The 19,597-nt window shown below is 50.4% G+C and overlaps 1 protein-coding gene across 1 annotated transcript; it reads left to right on the plus strand.

Moving 5' to 3' along the window:
* Positions 1 to 3,359: 3,359 nt before the first annotated feature.
* Positions 3,360 to 19,114, plus strand: PRDM13 (PR/SET domain 13). The gene is made up of 4 exons (XM_060234343.1): positions 3,360 to 3,530; positions 6,254 to 6,385; positions 6,506 to 6,626; positions 17,484 to 19,114. The coding sequence occupies exons 1-4, from the start codon at positions 3,387 to 3,389 to the stop codon at positions 19,112 to 19,114; spliced, it is 2,028 nt and encodes a 675-aa protein (XP_060090326.1). The 5' UTR covers positions 3,360 to 3,386.
* The last annotated feature ends 483 nt before the right edge of the window (positions 19,115 to 19,597 follow it).

Genomic DNA, 19,597 nt, shown 5'->3' on the forward strand with positions numbered 1-19,597 from the left:
GACAGAGAGTCTTGCATTCCTCTATGGAGCCAGAGCATGGCATAGCAGTGAGAGTGGTAGACTAGGAAAAACAGAAGACCCAGGTTCAAACCCTTGCTTGTCTTGCAATTCGCAGGAAGATTTGGACCAGTCGTTCTCTCTCATCCACACTTACTTCACAGGGTTGTTATGAAGATAAAACGGAGGAGGGGAGTGCGTATGCCAGGAGCTCCTTCGAAGAACGCCGAAATAAAAACGGTGCTAAGCAGAAACAAGCAAACCAGGAGTTTCTTCAGGGCACAAGCTTTTCTCGGTCCTCCATGTGCCTGGCGAAGAAATAACTAATGCACGAGATTTTGTGCCACAAGAACGTAACGAATTGATTAGTAGAAACGTTAGGGGAGCTTTGCAAGTTCTAGTTCACCCCCCACCCAGTCTATCTGGGAGGAAAAAAAATGTAATTATGGTGAGAGCTAGTCAGAGTGTACAAGCCTTACTAACCAGCTGGCATTCTGAACGAGATTCGAAGTTCTTCTCATAGGATAAAACAGACAAAAGGTCAGGGTCTAGAATTTCAAATGAAAGCACCCCAATGCCCTCCTGAAACATACTTTATCCGCCTTTCAGAGAACATCCTGCATTCCTTCTCTGGAGAAAAAGAAAACCTAGCCTTATGCACAGACTTCATGGAAGGCAGGGCTGCCTGCAACAGATCCTTGACTGAGATCAAGCGGCTTAGCCCCCAGCAGTTCAAAGAACAGTCTGAGCAAGGATGGGAGGAAGGAAGAAGCATCCTAAAATATTGCAGATCAATCTTAGGCTCACAAATCAAAAGTCACTGTAAGAATCTTAAATCTTTGCTTAACTCTTAACAGTGTAATGAAATACTTCAACAATCAAAGGTCAGGTCAGGAGTTCGAGGTAACAAAGAGAAAAACAAACCCAAACAGCCCGATCCACCCGCCGTAAAGACGAAATCCACAGGCTGATTTAAACACGCTCTCCTCCCCTCTAAGTTTTAGTAATGTTAATAGCACTTGTTGTATTTCAGTGTGTAAACATCCCAAAAAGGTATATATGGGTCTAATTTTTCATCCAAGCCAACTGGCTTTATTTCAAGGCAAACGTAGCTCGGATCGGGATCTCGGATTGACTCCAGTTTCCGAGGACTGCCAAGAGGAGACTCATAGACTGACCGAATAAAACCTGCACCGGTCAAGAGCTCCTTGTTCCTCTCCCCATTAACTACGACGTGTTGCATCCAGACTTACGACTGGCCGAACCAAAAACCTCTTAAGAACTCTGAGAGCTTCAGCCACTGATTTTGGGGGTAACTCGCGCTTCTTCTTTTTTTGGCGTTGCTACTGAAATCACTCTCAGCTCGAAAGGGCTCGATCTATATGTGTTGTTCTGGGTGAGTATTAATAAATGGAAGCCGGAGAATCACCTGCGTACGCTTCTGGCGTTCCTCGCACTTTGAGGTTGTGATTCTTAAACGTGCTTAGATTTAAGTCTGAGCCACTTGACAACTCCGGGGCCCCTGTATTTGTTCGGAGCAGCAGGATGCCAGGAGAACTAAAACGAACAAACAAAACTCCATCTTTTCCTCATTGACATAGAAAGTTGCCATTATATGTCAGAATTTAGCATGGGAAATCCAGAGCACAATGTTGCGCATCACAAGTCGTTATATAAAACAAAACCACACACACACGCAGTCTGTGACACAGTGCACATTCAGGGACCCGTTCATAATTGGGGGAAGTCCTTCAAAGGACCTGGCATTTTGACTTTCTGGATTCTATCGATCACATACTAACCATGCTTACTCGGGAGTAAGCCCCCATACATTGCAACATGATTCCGAGAACTGAGTAGCCTCGAACTCTGGGAATATTTACCCCGAAGTAAATTCTCCAAAAAGGCTTACTCAGAACTGCAGTCAAATTTGGAAACGAGCCTGGCTTTTTGTAGTCCTTTCTTTCAAACCAAAGCCTTCACAATCGAGGCTAGTCCTTAGTTTTGCCTCTGCCATGTTTTAGGACAGCCTGGGAATAAACCTACGCAAAAATTTTTCAGTATTATTTCTCCTAATTCCTCATCATTCCACTCCCTCTATATCTTTAGTTTCACTACTTATAATTTATCTTAAATACCTAGAGTTTACATGAAATACCCTTTGCTTTTAGATGATCAGAACCTGGCTTCCATCCATCCATCCATCCATCCATCCATCCATCCATCCATCCATCCATCCATCCATCCATCCATCCATCCATCCATCCATCTCGATGGACAAAAAACCCGGGCATAAGTGCCTTGAAAGGAGGATAGATAAACATTTCTGAAAGGAGAAGGAATGCGGTCCTAGATCTCCGGGAATGAACTTCCTCTAAAACCTTTTCCGCCCCCCCCCCCAAGCCTTTTTTTTTTTTTTTTTGCAATAAGATAACTAAATTTCCAAGTGACGTTTGGTGTCTTCAAAGTATAGTGAGGTCTTCTAGTTTTGTGTCATAAGAAGAAAGCCCGAGTAAAGAACAAAGCCGGTCTCAACAGATTTCTGGTCTCAAAGCAGCTCTCTGAATGGGTAATATGGCAGAGGGTCCCCCCTCCTCAAAAGTGTAGGTATTTTCTGGTGTTTTCCCATCAAGTACCTGCCCAAGTTCTGTATGGCACACGCCAGGAATCAATAGAAGTTAACAAGTCCTCCAAGCATCTCCCCCCAATCTCTTTGTTTAATCGTCTTTACAATCGAGTCAAAGGGAAGAGAATTAAAAATCTTTGAAGTCTCTTGGCGTACAAAAGGTTCAGCCAAGTAGACTTAAAACACTCCCTTCTTTTCCAAAACTGGTTTGTCGAGGAACAATCGAAGGAAGCAAAATTTATGGAGAAATTATACAGTGGATTTGTCACTTAAAATATCGTAACTGTCTCGGGGACAATCCCCCATGCTGAGGATTAATGGTCCCTCCAGACCTTTGATTCACCAGGGCCTTTTCTTTGCCCTTGACAAATTGGATTTTTAGGAATGGGAAGGTCGCCTGGGCCATTGTTGGCTGCCCCATTCAAAAAAGCCCTTGATTATGCGTTGGGTGGGGGGGAGGGAGGGGGGGGCTAGGGAAAAGCTCCATGTGATCCTCTCCGATGGGCTTCGGCAGCTGCTCCAAGAGCCAAACTCTCTCACCACCCCAGCCGGGCGCCCCGGAGCACCAGCGTGCCAAGGGAGAGTCCGCGTGTTGCAATTGAAAAGGCGGTGCGCACCCCCGGCCGCGTCACTCTGCAGGCGGAGATAGCGCCGGTGTGGCTCAGCCCTCCCTCCCCGCTGCCTCTCCCGCTCTGTCACTCCAACCCTCGGCGAGTCCGGGGTGCCTTCCTCCTGCTGGCCAAGGCTTTACCCAGAGGCAGCGATGCAACCCAGCCGCACTCCGCCGGCCGTCGGCGTCACCGCGGAAAGCTGCATCCCGGCTGGCCTGCGCCTGGGTCCGGTGGCCGGCACCTTCAAACTGGGCAAGTACCTGTCCGATCGCAGGGAGCCGGGACCCAAGAAAAAGGTATTGCTCCCCCATCTTGGAGGCAACCATGGCGGCGGGGTGGGGGGGGGCAAGGAAATCCCACTGCAGAAGGCAAGGGGCGCGCGGCGGGTGGGTTTCGAACCCTGGCCAGAACGCAAAGCTGGCGGGGCGGAAAAGCGTAGTGGGGCTAGGGGGAGCGTGTCTACGCCGGGCGATGAAGTCTTCATGGAGACCAGAGGCTGCGAAGATGGGCTCTTCTGCAGCTTTTGGAAGTTTCGCTTGGGAGAACGGCTGGCGGGACTTTTGGTTGGAAGGGACGGGGATTCGGAAGGGGAGGCGGGAGCCGAGGGTCACTGGTTGCTTGCTCCTTCTCCCGACTAGCTATTGGGATCAGAGATGAAACTCTGGGCTTCGAATACTCTCCCTCTCACAGGCTCATTTCCACCCAAAGTGCCACCCTGTCGGTGAATGAAGGCATTAAATCCGCTCTGCGTATGATTTTGTCAGTTCTCTGAAATCAGTGCCGTCCTCTCTTCCATCTTGATGTGTCGGTGAATCGGATGCCCTATTTTGCACCCTTCTGGATTCATTTGTAGTCTTTTGTTGTTGTTGTTAAATGGGAATGAAGGAAAATAACTGGGACCAAGGCCAATCGAATCAAAAAGCTCCTAGCAAGAGAAAGTGAACTTTGCAATCTAAGTACAGCTTTCTCCCCTCCCCAGGATGCAAACCCTAACGTGATAAGAAAACTGGCAACCATCCATCCAAGAGAGATTTCCAAAGAGGGAGCTGATTTAGGCTATGACACCGAAACCAAGCAAGACCTTGTGACAGCGAACAGACTCCGTGGCTATAGAACAGTAGAACAGAGCCCACTTCAGTAGGTGCATGAAGTCTTCTTTCAGCTGGCAGGTGCCTAAACACGGGCACTATAGACCACAAGCTGAAGAGCTTGGGGTCACAAGGTCAGGAAGTACCAGGGAAACCAGGAGAGTAGCAAAGCGAGGCGGTGGAGACGTTTACAGTGCAGCCCTGAACATATCTATTTACAAACCTCTTCAGGGGTCTCTCCAGTGAGGCTTGGTCCTGGTGAGCGTCCCAGGCGCGCTGAGTCTGGAATGATCCCCTCTCTAAAAGGTTTGCTCTTCCACCCCCACCCCCAAACACATTATTAAGAGGCTTTGAGGGCATAAATGTTGGGCTCCTCCGCCCCGCACTTCAGCCGGCGCAGTTCCCACAAGCAGAAGGTGCAGAAGGGGCTCAGGGACTGCTGCGGTCACGCCGGCGGAGTTCAGCGCCAGGCAACGTTTCCTCCTTTCTTCCCGAGGCCAGAAGCTCCTCTTCTGTTCCGCTCGGATGCTGAATGCCCTTTAATTGTTTTTAAACGCTCTGCCAGCCCATTCAAATTTATTTCTCATCTGCCTCCGTTGGTGACTCCCTTTAGGCCGCCTTTGTTGCAACGCCTGTTATTGCCTGGTCATCCCGCGGAGCCGCCTCTCCCTTCCCTCGGCTCGTCCGGCGAATGGCCAAGCAGGCTGTAAAGGAGGAGAGGGAACCTGCCGCGCCACAGAAGGCTCCTGCTCCTTCCCTCGTCCTCGTCTTTCCCCTGGCTCTTTCGGAAAGGAGGCCGATCCCATGGTGAATTGTCCTGCAGGGTTTGGAGAGAGGACATTTGCTAACTTCAGAGGGAAAGGAAGTACTTTTGAGCCCACGAAAAATATGAATTGCTTAAAGCAACAGCCCCGAGATATTGGGGGATTACAGCCCAAGCAAAGGAAAGGGAAAGGTTTTAACGCCTCTGCTCTGCAGTCCTTGGGATTTCTTTGATCAAAAGGAGCTTGTGGAGTTTGGGGTTTATTGGGTTCAGGGCTCAGGCCTTTCCAGACCCTTTTGAAAAGAGGACGGCGCACCTCAGCCTGCAACTTGCGAGTAAGGTGCGTTGTACTTAGCTGGATTTACACTGAAGTAAAAAACACGCAGAAACAACCGAACCTCCCATCACCGCAATAGATAAAGGCCTGCAGCCCGATCCGCCACTCCGGTGTTTAAGCCCAGTGACCCCGACGACAGTTTAGTTCGAGTTCCTGTTCGGTTGGGGGAAACAGAGAAAGCGACGGGACTCGGTTCCACCGAGAGGGGGCTGGGATCCGACTGCCGGGTCGCCTCCACTTGAGGCCACGCACCGGATGTATGAGGGCTCCGAAGGATCAGGCTGGATTCAGGAAGTCACGGTCCTAAAAGCTATGAGTTGGAAGAGCGCTCGAATGAAATAAACTGCGAGGGGCGAGGGAGGGCTATGGATGTAATCAGGATCAGGAGGCCAACCGGTTTAAAAGCAGAGAGCCTGGACGCGTTTACTTAGGAGTAAGGCCCCTCGATCTCAGTAAGACTGACTTAGGAGGAGGCATGTAAATCCCAGCTCCTCACTGCCTGCTCTATAAACAGAATCCGTCCCTCATGAAATAAACCTTCTCTCGAGTTTCCTTACACATAGTCATTTTTTTTTTTTTGCGAAGAATTCTCGCACAGCCACCCAGGTACCCAGTTTCGAGGTAGAATCTAATCCCTTTACCCCTTCAGTCTTTCCCAGATGGTTGCTTGATCCGTTTTCTCCTATGATGCAGCTAATAATTAAAGGGGAAACAAAAGAGACTTTAAAAAGAAAAAGAAACTTGTTTTATCCGGACCATTGACGCAAAACAAACCGGCGTTTTGTTGCGTTTTTCAGTGAAAATGACAGCCGCTGCTGTCCTGTGTTCTAGGTCCGGATGGTGCGAGGGGAACTGTTGGACGAAGCTGGGAGCTCTGCTGGGGAGTGGATAGGGTTAATCCGGGCTGCCAGGCACGCACAAGAACAGACCTTGGAAGCTCTTGCAGACCTGCCGGGCGGACAGGTATCGGAACCCTAACCCATCTCGTTGGCTCTGGCTTCGGGTGGCGGGACCTCTGCTCTCAACCCGAAGCTTCCTTTGCCTCCTGACACACACACACTCTCTCTCTCTCTCTCCGCCTAGATTTTCTACCGGACGCTACGAGATGTGCAGCCAGGGGAGGAGCTGACGGTGTGGTATTCGAACTCTTTGGCTCAGTGGTTTGACATCCCAACGACGGCGACTCCAACACACGACGAGAAAGGTAGGTAACAGCACCTTGGCCAGCGACTCGAGGAAATTCCACCAGAACGCCCCCCCCCCCTTTCCGGGTCTTCGCTATTAGTCTTAACCAACGGAGAGCCCTTCCATTCCAAACGAAGGGAGTCTGGCTTTCCACGTCGGTAGGAACAAGGTTGCCCCCTCCCCGGCAGCTCAATCTTGCACGTGTTTGCTGGGAAGTGAGTCCAACGGAGTTCTTTTGGAGTTGCTCACTTGTCAATGGCGATAGCTATAGGGGGGATATTTAATAGAAATATAAGATGCAATAGTATTTGTTGTTGTTGTTAGATCTAGGTAGGCAGCCGGGTTGGTCTGAAACTATAGAATAAAGTTTGAGTTCAGTAGCACCTTTAAGACCAACAAAGTTTTATTCAGAATGTAAGCTTTCGTGTGCATGAATACTTCATCCGACGTTGTTGTTGTTGTTGTTATGGATCGCAACATCTGGTTCTTATAGTTTTGGATTGAAGCAAAGCAAAGAACAGCTCTTAAGACGATGTAAACTTGGAAATCAATTAAATTCTTAAAAAAAAACAATAATCGGGGAATAAATCTGCTTGGAATGGAGTGCCCCTTAGTGAGACTTGCAGTTTCTTCTCCCGTCCGACTTTTAAATTCTAAAGTGTTTAAAGAGGCTGATCCTAGCTACATTACTCGAGAGTAACCCCTACTGAAATGAAGCTTTCGGATCCAATTATGCTCAATTGGTTTGTAGGTTGTATTGAAACTAGTGAGGCGCACTTCCAAGAAGTCCCAGTGAGGTCAAAGGTCTTTACTCCCAAGTAAGGCGAGCAGAGTTAGAGTTGAGATGAAACAAGACCTAATGTGGAGGTACCGGAATTGTCTTCATCTCTGTTAAAGACGAGGAGAGCAGAGAATCCCAGCCTTAACACTGGACAAATGGAGGTACAGCACCATGTTAGCGGCTGGAAGAACTGTAGTGGGTTAGTGACGCCTACTAACAACAGTGTGACGCCTACCTACCCATTCTATCTACTGGCATGCCAGTAGGTTAATTATCTGAAATACCAGTTGTTCTGCTGTAGTGTTATATGTGTTTCCGAACCATCGTTTGTCACCTGCCTTTTCCGCTGTGACGAGCTGGTTCTCTTTGGATAGCCCAGCGCTGCGCACACACCTCCCCGCCCGGGTTGTCTTTCAGAATCTGTTTAGAATCTATCGTAATATTAAGGTCGTTCACCCAAAGGTGCTCGAAGGTTATATATAATATTTGCTTAACAACAGCGCATTTTCTTATGGTTGCTTATTATTGCGAGAATGGAGGGCGGAGAGGTCTCTGGGACCCCTGAGGGAATGTAATGAGCAGCTTCACTGGATCTTCCTGCTGGTTTTAAAGTGCTGGGAGATTCAGATCACCGGATCTACTCCACTCCCCCCCCCAAAGCACAGATAAATAACGTATATTAGAAATTGATTCCTTTCTCTTGCGGGGGTGGGGGACCTAGCAGGGTTTACTGCCCATTTTATCCTCGTTTTCACTTTGATTCCGAACCTCTAGTGAATTCATTCCCAAGATACCTTTCCATGAAACGCCCGTTATTGGTGGTGTCCTGTCGTTTGATCCGAAGAGTTTCAATTTAAGCAAGTGAAGGAAACGGAACTACAAGCCCATTCCATTAATTGCCTTCTGGGCAATGAATGAACGTTTATTAGGGTCATCCTAGACGGAGTTACATCCTCCTAAGCCTATTGAGGTCCATAGCTTTATAAGGATATCACTCTGCTGACCATAGAATCGTGCTTTGGTATTTGTTAGGAGGTGCCCATTGAAGAGAAACCGGGGGAGTGGGAAAGTGAAGTGCCAAAATGGGAGGAATACACGGCTCAGCCTCTTCAGCGGCTAGGTTAATTTTGGTCCTTCAACCACAGACACATTTCTAACAGCCTAAGCTGGAGTAGTATTGGGTATTTGCCATAAAATGCAGAAAAGGCAATACATTGATTTCCAATCACAGCACTCAATTACTGGTAATTTAACTAAGACCTCCTACAGACTTTCGCGGGCTTTCTTTCTAGCTAACAGATAGGTTACAGTAAACACATGTGACTTCCTGTTGACTGACAATAACAGCAAGGTTCGCTCTGTAATTACTGAAGTGTTGCAGACTTGCAAATCCCAACAAGTAGTCATGCGTCGGTGTGTACTTCGGCTCAGGCTGCACATGGGTATGTTGTGAGGTACAATAATTAACCTTGCCGCTAGGGGAAGAGGGACTCAGCTGCGTCTTCCCCCCATTCTGAAGTGCCCTCCTGCGGGCCTATTTGCACCTGGATAGGGGGAAATGTACTGTGTAGCATTCCCGTGCAATTTTAACCGTCGAACCCACAGCGCAGCTGCTGATAGAGAGCCGGCGGTCAGTTAGAGCCAAACACTTGTACTCGGAAGTTGTGCTTTGTTTTTGCCGTCAAGTCACAGTCGACTAAGGGTGTTTCAACGCGAGAGCCGTTCAGAGGTGGTTTGCCAGAGCCTGCCCCTGCCTGGAGTCCCCGGACTTCCTCGGTGGTCTCCCATCCAAGTACTGACCAGGGCTTTACTTCCAAGATCTGATAAAATCGGGCTAACCTGGACTATCCAGGTCGGGTCAGCCTTAGTTCTAGAGAAGCTTGTTTCAGTGACAGAGAAAGAGAATACTCTAGCCAGCTGAGTCCACTGACGTGGACTAACTGACACGGACCTGGACTTTACTAACGCGTGTGTGTGTGTATGTACACGCACGCGACAATAAAGATAGGAGTAAATGGATGCATGGGTTTACATGAACTCTGGATCAGCTTCTCAGCTGTCATGAGTTTGGGTTTAAGCTTGCTTGTCCCTGAAATTGGTTTGTGTTGTGTGCCTTGATGTGCTTTTCATCAAAGTCTCCCATTAACTGCAGCAAAAGCAAAAAAATAACTCTTGGATCTTAAACGCGCTGCTTTTATGAAATGCGGTTAATTTCTGTGGAACTGGGCACAGGTGCAATGAATGCATACATGCGGGAGAGCCTGATTCAGTAATTCCATAGATTTGTCTCATCGGTTCATAAGGTCTCCGGAATGTCAGGTGACCAGCACTTTGTGCCGGTTATGGCTTCAAGACTGACCTAGGATCGACTATTTCAGACGATAGGAGAAGCAATGTGAGCTTCTTTCGCACTAGTGGCTGCAGGTGATGAGGGACTGAGATGAACTTTTGGCATGGGATACTTTGCAGAGCTATGGACTTACCACTGCTCGAGGTGAAAGCAAGTGGACTTAAGCTGCCGTGTTCCACCGAAGCTGAGGCATTGTTTGCAAGTGCCCCTCTTTGAACTGAGATCATCTGAAGGGTGGCTTAATTGTAACTTTTACTACAACTGCGCCGAAGTGTTCTAAAATCCGTAGAGTCTGGAAAGCTCGCACTCCCCTTCGATAACCTCTTACTGAAAGGTATTCAGAATTGAAGCAATGATCGGTTCAAAGCTTCCAAGACAATCAAAATGTCAAAACAGCAATAGAGAAGGGAAGGAGGTCTCCAGGCAGCTCACCAAATCGGATAACAAGAAGCCAAGAGAGAACAATAAGGACAGTTGCAGGAGACATCTGATACAAGAAAACTCCTCGGGGAAGGGAAGTCTGGGCCTAAGCGTCGGTGAGGATGCACCCTGCAGGGTCATGGAGCTCGAGGTCTTCCTTGCCCCTGGCTGCGATCCCGCCAGAATGCCATAGTCTTCTATGCAAGTCATATGGGAAATTAAACCGAAGAATCTCTATATAAGAGAGGGTCACCTCATCAATAGAGATGGGAGAGTCCAGGTTACAAGCTAGAATGATGCTGGAGTCCTACCGAGAGGGAACAGTTCCTAGAAGGGTTGAGAACGCCCTTCTGTAGTTGCTTGAGTCGTTGGTGTTTTAATAGGCGGTGCATCATATCACAACTTCAGATCTCAGATGTGATTACAGGTGAAGTTTGTTCGGACGTCAACAGTAGAGGATCCTGACCGGGCCTATTTACGGAGGCTACAGAGTGACTGGGAGACGGTTGCCGGCAACACTGTCATTAGGTAGCAACATTCGGTGGTATTCAAAGGAGTTACTATACCTTCTCATGTGCTACAGCAACGTGTCCGTATTTTGTATATCAGCGCAAAGGTGCCTGAGGAAAGGCTCTGTGTGTATGTTGGGGAATGGAAGAATTTGGAACTCCAAACCCTCAACTTCACATTTCCAGAGATTTAATCAGCTGTGAACATTCGGGTTCTTCTGAGCATTTTTAGCCTTCAGCAAATCATTCCAAGAGTGTTTGCAATCCCCGCCCCCTTAGTTAATTTACAAAGTCCAGTTTTTCTGCCCACTCTTGCAGTATTTAGCCCCGACATAAGCAGATACCCTCACTTTGTCTGTGAGTCTCTCTCTCTCGCCTCTCTGCCTCCCAGCATCGGGACTTGAGCTATGGATTTAGTTTGGTGCAGTAGTTAAGTGCGTGGACTCTTATCTGGGAGAAATGGGTTTGATTCCCCACTCCTCCACTTGCAGCTGTTGGAATGGCCTTGGGTCAGCCATAGCTATCTCGGGAGCTGACCTTGAAAGGGCAGCTGCTGTGAGGGCCCCCTCAGCCCCACCCACCTCACAGAGCATCTATTGTGGGGGGAGAAGATATAGGAGATTGTAAGTCGCTCTGATGCAGAGAGGAGAGTGGGGTATAAATCTACAGTCTTCTTCTTCTTCTTCTTCTTCTTCTTCTTCTTCTTCTTCTTCTTCTTCTTCTTCTTCTTCTTCTTCTTCTTCTTCTTCTTCTTCTTCTTCTTCTTCTTCTTCTTCTTGAAAACACAGCTCTGCAGTCCACAGCCGTTTGCACATCCTTTGAATCTAACGGCTGTTATTTACTGATATCCAAAAGAGGCAGTTTCAGTGTGAGATAAAAGGTTTGCATACTGAGCGAAGCCGTTCACATCTTGAGCAGAATACAATAACTGCTGTAACTTGCAAACAGGCTGCTGGGGGGGGGGGCTCCTGCCTCAATGAGCAGCGGCTCACCCGCTTAGAAGGAACACTGGTGCCCACTGCCAAACTCCCTCTCATGCATTCCTGAGTTTGAAGACTTCCACATTTCCCCAGAATTCCACAGTTTTTAATGCTCAGGCATTTGTAAGCACCTCCCCATCTGAGTGCTTAAATTCCAGCATGAATCATAAAGTTTCTTTTGGACGCCTGAGGAGTGTGAGTCACAAGTCAGGAACAGTGCCTGGAACAGACCCTAGCCTACGATCTAAACTGGTTGATTTTTAGCATCTCATCCTTGCATCCTTCTGTTAAATACTACAGTGTTCTGTTAAACACTATAAAACACATGAGTTGCCTCAACTAGGATAACAGGAAAAAACGGAGGATTTTGATGCCAGTCAACCCGGCACTTCTTTACACCGAGAGTGATTAAAACAACCAATTCGCTGTCAAAAGCTGTAGTGATAACCACAGGAATAGACAGCTTTAAAAGAGATTCATTTTTTTTGCAGTGGAGCATGGTAGAGAATTAGATTCACGGAGGACAGGTCTATCAGTGGCTACTAGCCATGGTAACTGAGAGGAACCTCTACATTCAGAGCCAGGAGGCAACATCAAGGGAAGGCCTTGGCCTCTACGCCCTGCTGCTGGCAGTCCAGGGGAAGTGATTGGCCACTGTGTGAGATAGGATGCTGGACTAGATGGACTTCTGGTCTGATCCAGCGAGGCTCTTCTTATATCCTTATGATTTCATGTTAAATATGCGTGAGTCCTAAAGCTCCAACAGGACTTGCTTCCATGGCGTGCATTGGGACTGGCGTTGTCGATTTCTTTCCGCAGAATAGGCGCCTGGATGATACAGGCTGTATCCTTAACAGCTGTGGGGCAGGCAGACACCAGTCAGGTGAGCTTTTTCCCAAGGCTACATTTGCTTGGGGCGCTTTTGCCGCAGCTGCTTCTGGTCGCAGAAGCCCCTCTTGAAACAAAGAAGCCCACTTAAAACTGACACGCAGTGACTTTTTCAAGGCGAACGGGCAGGGAATCTCCAGGCCTATTCTAAAGCTCTAAGCCGTGCACCCTGCTCCGGAACACCTCGGTTGGACGAGCGCCCCGGTCCTATTTCCCGAGGAAAATTCGCTCCGTGGATATCAACGGAATGAATAGAAGGTGCTCTGGATAAGGATCGCCTTAAATCGGGCTATGAAAAGACCGCTGTTCAGCCTCCAATAAAGCAGGTGTTCGTTGGTTCCTTCAAAGCAACCGGGCCAACAAACGTGTCCGACTGATGACTCAGTTGGTTTCAGATCCGTTTCAAGTTAGCGTCGTTCATTTCCAGCAGAAAATAGCTGAGAAAGTGGAAAGGGGGACGCGAGGGGCGGGGGAAGGGAGAGGAGCCCTCAGGCAGCTTGACTTTCGGGAGGGGCCAGGTTTGCCATCCAGGCCAGCTGAAGAGCGCCTCGCGAGAAGGCTTCTGACTGCAGTCCCGGGCCTTGTTTGCCCCCGACATTTTCTGTTCACTCCTGGCAGCCGTTTTACCTGTCTCGCTCTGGGAGCCAAGGAACACGAGCAACGAAAGTGCTTCGACTGGGGCTGAAAGTGAGCAATCAGCAAAGCGCTGCGGAGCGCTGAGACTTCTTGCACCCCCCTCCTTCTCCCTCCTTTTCACACTCCTGTCGCAGTCCCCCCTCCCTCCGTCCCCACCCACCCCCGCGGCAGGAATTGAGAGGGTCTCTCTCCAGACTTGTCACGCTAAAGGCCACCTACTTCAAGGCAAGCCAATCAGGGCCACAAGAAAGACGACCTCGCGCAACACTCAACAGGGTGAACCACACACACACTCACACACACTCACACACACACACACACACACAGGGACCGCGGCCTTTCATTATTCACGAGGCGCTAAAGTGCTCCAAAGGAAGGGAGGGGGAGCTGGCTTGGGACTGAAAGACTTATTTTTCTGCTGAATGAATGAGCGAGTTCACACTGCTTGATTCTTGCCCTCCGCCTTTTTTCAAAAGAGCCTTTGGCTTGCTGATGCCGCCAGAAGCAGCTAGCTAGTCTCTTCCGAGCTTCTCCGGCCTCCTTTCCTGAAAGTCTGCACCGTTTAAACGAACGACTTGGAAGCGTCTTTTAGATCATGTTTCTGGTAGCTTCTTTTAAAGACAAACCCAAAGGCGTCCGTTTCTGTGTCACGGGTGCATAGAAGGATGGAAATCGTTACGCACCCCCCTGGTATTTAAGGACAGCGAAATGCAGTTTAAAGATCTATAAAACGCAAAGAGCGATACACAGAACTCGGAGCTTATCATCATAGTAGGACGGTGTCTAAAAAGATGGAGATCGTTATGAAGTCCTCTGATATTTAAGGCCAGCGAAATGCAGGCTTTGTATTTGGTTGTGTGGAGTCTCTATTTTAACAGCCCTGGCCTCCCCATAGACATTGACAAGATGCTGAAGCTTGCAGAACAAAGATTGCGACGTCATCTTTCCGCCCATCCCAGACCGATTCAAGCAAAGATAACTTTCGACTTCCGCTTTGACTGAGTCGTTTCCTTATCTTTTGACTTTTTAATTTCAGTGAACCCCCTTCGGGCCTCTCAGCCATTTGCAGCCGCTATTTTACCAGGCCACGCTGCCTCGATTCTCCGCGCGCGTTAATTGTCCAGAGTACCCCCAAACGTCGTTGGAGAACGTTCCGACGTGTGTTTTTCTCTCAATATTGATTCATTTGATTGATAAAGGTCTGGCTCAAGGGGAGAAGGAAGGGACAGCGTGCCTCGCAGCCGCTTGAAGACAACGGGAGGCCATTTCGGTTTGTTCCGCCTTAGGGAATGTTAAACGTTTCAGGAGGAGGGCACAAAGAGCATTGTCTTTTGAATGGCCCCATTACTGATGGCCCTCTCCACATAGGATATTGTCTGGCCGGGTAATGAGGGGCTCATGAGCGTTCGATTGGCCTTTGTCTCGGCGAGTCAGCGCTCTGACATACGCTACCCCTTCTGCAGGCGTCAACAGATGGGCCGCCGGACACGGGAGTTCAGGCGACAGATGCTCGCGTTTGCCTCCTCCTCGAGTCCCGAGACAGACCGGCTCAGGGCTTAGGGCTTCGGCGCCTACCTACTCCTTTTCCGGCCTGAAGGTGCTTAGCAGGCAGGAGATATAGCTACTCCGTTAAGCCACAAAACTGCCACTTTGGTTCTTCATTCCCGATCTTATAGTTTGTTCACACGCGTGAAAGTGGAGTGTGCGTGCATACGTGTGGAAGAATCCATTTCTCGATCTGCTAGGTGCTTATTTAAATCAGTTTTGCTTTGCCATAAGTTTGGCCTTCATCCAGAATACACAAAACTCAGGATCGTCGAATTCTGAAAAATTATTCGGACGTCGTCATTCTAGAAAAGGACAAAGAATATCGTGACGCTTAGCAAATGTACACTCAGGTGAGTAGCCGTGTTAGTCTGAAGCTTCAGAACAAACTTTGAGCCCATTTGATCCATTAAGACCAACAAAGTTTAATTCCGGGCATCAGCTTTATTGTGCATGCAGTCTTCTTCAGATGTGCAAATGAACTGGAGCAAAAGCTTTCCTGCGCCACAGCCCAATTCGTCAAATTTAAGTGCTAAACGTAACCAAGAACGTGGTCTCCGGTTTGCACACAAATGTTGACGCCACTTTTGGAATAATAAATAGGAATAACGATTGCGATGCAATGCAATATATCGGGATATCTCAGACATCACACTGCACCCCACCTCTAAGAAAAGGATGCTCTTAGTTAACCCCATGCTTGAGAGGAGGCTAATGGAGGGTAGCAACAGAGTACGTTTATTACTCCCAGCAGTCAAGAACGATACCTTTACACATCTGTCTCCTATTTTGACATATTTATTGCTCTCCCCATTAAATACGAACAAACGATGACCTGGTGACCTTATATTCTTAGCTTGTTATTGCTGTTTGGACTTTGCATATGTCAATACACCTTCATTATGTTTGTATGGCAATTTGCTGTTCACCTATGTAGAGGCATCTGTCTCTATATATGAAATGTTAAGTGTCTGAAGAAGTACGCATGCATACGAAAGCTCACACCTTGAATTAAACTTCGTGGGTCTTAAAGGTGCCACTGGACTCAAACTTTGCTCCGACGGCATTATAGGTTTGCTAAGATGTCACAAGACTCGCTGTTGTGTTGGCTTTAACGACCTCGCAGCGCAATCTTATGCACAGTTACTCCTACCTAAACCATCTGAAACAAATGCGTCCTCCACATCCTTATAAGCGACTTGTATGTTCGCACTTCCACTGATTATAGTAAAGAAGTTGGTACCAGAACTGACCTTGGAATGGGGGTGGTGGGGGGAATCAGTTTGTTGACACCCTAACCCCGATTGCGAATGGTAACAATAACAACAAAGGCTGAGACACAGAGAGCAGCTTTAAGTGATCTTGAGTATTCTTTTCAAAACAGAAACAAAATGAGAAGTTCCTCGATTGGAGATCACCTCCAGGTCAAACTTTTAACTGTCATTGAAAACAACCTCAGTGCTACCCATTTCCACAGATTCTGACGGGCTGTTTCTCAGAACCGAACGCTCAAAACATTAGCAGGGAAACTGCACCGCGGCAGGGGCAAAGCGCTCTTATTTTCTTATGTCACATTTTTAAAGTCCTTTCCCGTTCGTGCTTCCTTTCTGGCCTTCTGACAAATGAAGAAGTGAGGAGGTGGGAGAGGTTTCTGGGGACTAGAACAGTGACACCGCAAAGTAGAGCAGAGGTTCGGACCTTAAGGGATGACTTCCTTGTCATCCCAGACCAGAGAAGCTGTATGGACGGCGTCGGGCTCTGATTCAAACCACAGATTAAGTGGGAGAGCCACCATTTATTCTGCTTGTTTACTCTGCGGGATCGTTTCAAACGAAATAGCCGGGGGAATCAGGAGAGGGCTGCCCCTCCTAAACGGGTCTCCATTGCAGTGATACAGATCGTTAGCCTAGATTCGGCTTCAATCCTCAATGGACCGACTACAGATGCACCCGGTAGAGTAGAAATAGAGAGTTTTATAGAGACGGTGACTTGGCCAAGCGGCAGGATGGTTTCGTTTGTGCATAATTTCATCAGGCAGTGGCTACGACTAGATCTTGAGTTTGGGATCCCCGCATCTCCTTCTAGGCATCACACCACGGAGAAGTTACATGGGGTTACTGTGCCGGCTTGGTTATCCCATGGGCCTGATCGAAATGTCCACTCTTTGGTTGTGGTTTCTTATAGTGGGGATTTGTTAGAGATGCAAAGTAGCAGAGATAAGGAAAACGCAGCGACTGGAATGTATTAGCTTTAAAGTAAACTTTACTTACTGAGGGAGGGTTAATTCTCCCATGGCTTCAGGCAGGGAATTTGCAAATCCCAACAGGATTAAACTGTGTATGTGAAGGGGTGTGTGTGTGAGGAAGCTGATGTGTGAGCTCTGGTCCTATCCTATTTTGGAAGAATAAGACTGCATAATCAAAATTACTTTATTTATGGACCAAACACTCTCCCAGCCAGATTTCCCCTATTGTTCCTTATTCTGCCTAAGGGTGCATTAAGTATTATCCACCTTGGCAGCTGCGAGCACAGAATTAAGAGACGCAAGCTATCCTGATAGCACATTATCAAGTTTTTTAAAAGTTGCAAAATACGAATTCATGATATCTTTTGCAAGGGTTCCAGTGATGAAGGCTAGTGCCGCGGCAGCGCCAGGATTGTCTGACCAGGGAGCCCCACGCCGTCGCCTCCACCCCATACTCCCATGGTCAGGTCCCCTGCCAGGCGCGCCTTAATAAACGCCTCTTGCTTTGCGTGTCTTTTGCAGGCGAGGAGCGCTACATCTGCTGGTACTGCTGGCGGACCTTCAAGCACCCCAACACGCTGAAGGGCCACGTCCACTTCCACTGCGTGCTCAACCACGGCCGCTGCTTCCTGGGTGCGGAGCACGTCCGGGCGCCCGAGCTGTTCAGCGCCTCCCCCAAGCCCTCTTCGACGCCGGCCGCTTTCCGGCCTCACTGCTCCGGCGGGGCCCGAGACAGCATCAAGCGAGAGTCGTCCAGCTCGCCGCCGCTGGCCCGACGCAGGGCGGCCAAAGAGGAGCAGGAGCGCGCCCTGGACATGAGTGTGACGGCCGGGCGGGGCCCGGGCCCCTTCCTGGGGCTGCTGGGCAGCGGCTCCGCGGGCGGCAATGGCCTGGCTTTCTACCCCGGGGTGAGGTCGGCCTTCAAGCCCGCCGGCCTGGCCAAAGGCGGCGCGGGCGAGGCTGCATCCTTCCGGGAGGAGGGCAAGGGCGGCGGCTTCAGCAAGCTCCTGAGCGGCCTCAAGCCCGGCCGTTCGGCCAGCGAAGCGCAGCTGGGGGCAGCCAGCAGCAGCAGCCCCCCGCCCCACCACCAGCCGCACCACCACCACCACCAGCAGCCGCCCAAATGCGCCGGCCACGCGGCCGCCGCGCCCCCCGTCGGACTGGCCTACTCGGGGGCTGTGCGGGGCTTGCCGCTGCTCTCGCACTTCGAGGAGACCTCGGCCTTCAAGCACGTGGAGCGCGGCCTGCACGCCAGCCTCTCGCCTCCGGCCAGCAGCCGCTACCCCCCGCTGTCCAGCGGAGCCGGCCTGCCCCTGGAGCGCTTCGCCCTGCCGCCCTTCGACGGCCTCAAGCCCTACGCCGCCGCCGCAGCCGCCGCAGCCTCGGGGGAGTGCCCCCTGCCGCCCTTCCTGCCCTTCACGCTCTACAACGGCGAGCTGCTCTACAGCGCCCCCTACTACCCGCTCAAGCTCCACTTCGGCGGCCTCCTCAAGTACCCGGACTCCGTCTCCTATTTCAACGGCGCCGCAGCCGCCGCTGCAGCCGCCGCAGCCGCTGGCCTCAACCCGGCCGAGCTGGGCTCCCTGGCCAGCATCGACCGCGAGATCGCCATGCACACGCAGCAGCTGTCCGAGCTGGCGGCCGAGAAGAGCCGCGGCGGTCGCCTGGAGAGCCTGCCGCCGCCGCCGACCGGCCCGGCCAACGGGAAGCCCAAAACGGGCCACCTGTGCCTCTACTGCGGCAAGCTGTACTCGCGCAAGTACGGCCTCAAGATCCACATGCGGACGCACACCGGATACAAGCCGCTGAAGTGCAAGGTCTGCCTGCGGCCCTTCGGCGACCCCAGCAACCTCAACAAGCACATACGCCTGCACGCCGAGGGCAACACCCCCTACCGCTGCGAGTTCTGCGGCAAAGTCCTCGTCCGGCGCCGCGACCTCGAGCGCCACGTCAAGTCCCGCCACCCGGGGCAGAGCCTCCCCAAGGGCGCCGCCGCCGCCGGCGACGACGACAGCCCGGACCCCGCAGCCTCCTACGCGCCCCAGGAGCCAAAGACTGACAACGAGAGCGACGTCGACGTCTGCTTCACCGACGAGCAGAGCGACCAGGACACCGGCGGCGGGGGCGGCGGCAGGGCCAAGGAGCAGCAGTGAAGGCGGGGCTGGGCGGGCGCCGCTGGGACTCCCTCGGCTAGAGCCTGGGCTGGCCACTCGCTCCAAGCTCTCTGGGGCTGACAGGAGGCAACACAGACCGGGCGGGGAACTTCCAAGTCTCTCTGCACCGCAGCGCTTAGCACTGAGGGTCTCTATCAGTTGCCCTGCTGAGCGGAGATGCGCCCTTCGAAGTTCACAGTAGTCCAGGGGCTTAGGAAGGCGGAGCTCCGCTTGGCATGGCAACGATCACACACGCATTTGCCTGAGAATAAGCCTCCCTTAAACACAATTGCGGGGGGGGGGGGTGGTACTTCTCCATAAAGGTTCTTAGGATTGCTTGGTTCAGGCACCTCCCCCCCTCCATTGGTCAGATTCCGATGTCACAGGAGGGCTAAGGTGGAATTAAACGGAGCAAATGCCACCCACATGACAGTAATTTTCAATGGGGCTTCTTTGAGCAGGCCTGGTTCTTCGTCTGGTGGC

This window comes from Heteronotia binoei, chromosome 1 (assembly GCF_032191835.1).
Source record: "Heteronotia binoei isolate CCM8104 ecotype False Entrance Well chromosome 1, APGP_CSIRO_Hbin_v1, whole genome shotgun sequence".
Classification (NCBI taxonomy): domain Eukaryota; kingdom Metazoa; phylum Chordata; class Lepidosauria; order Squamata; family Gekkonidae; genus Heteronotia; species Heteronotia binoei.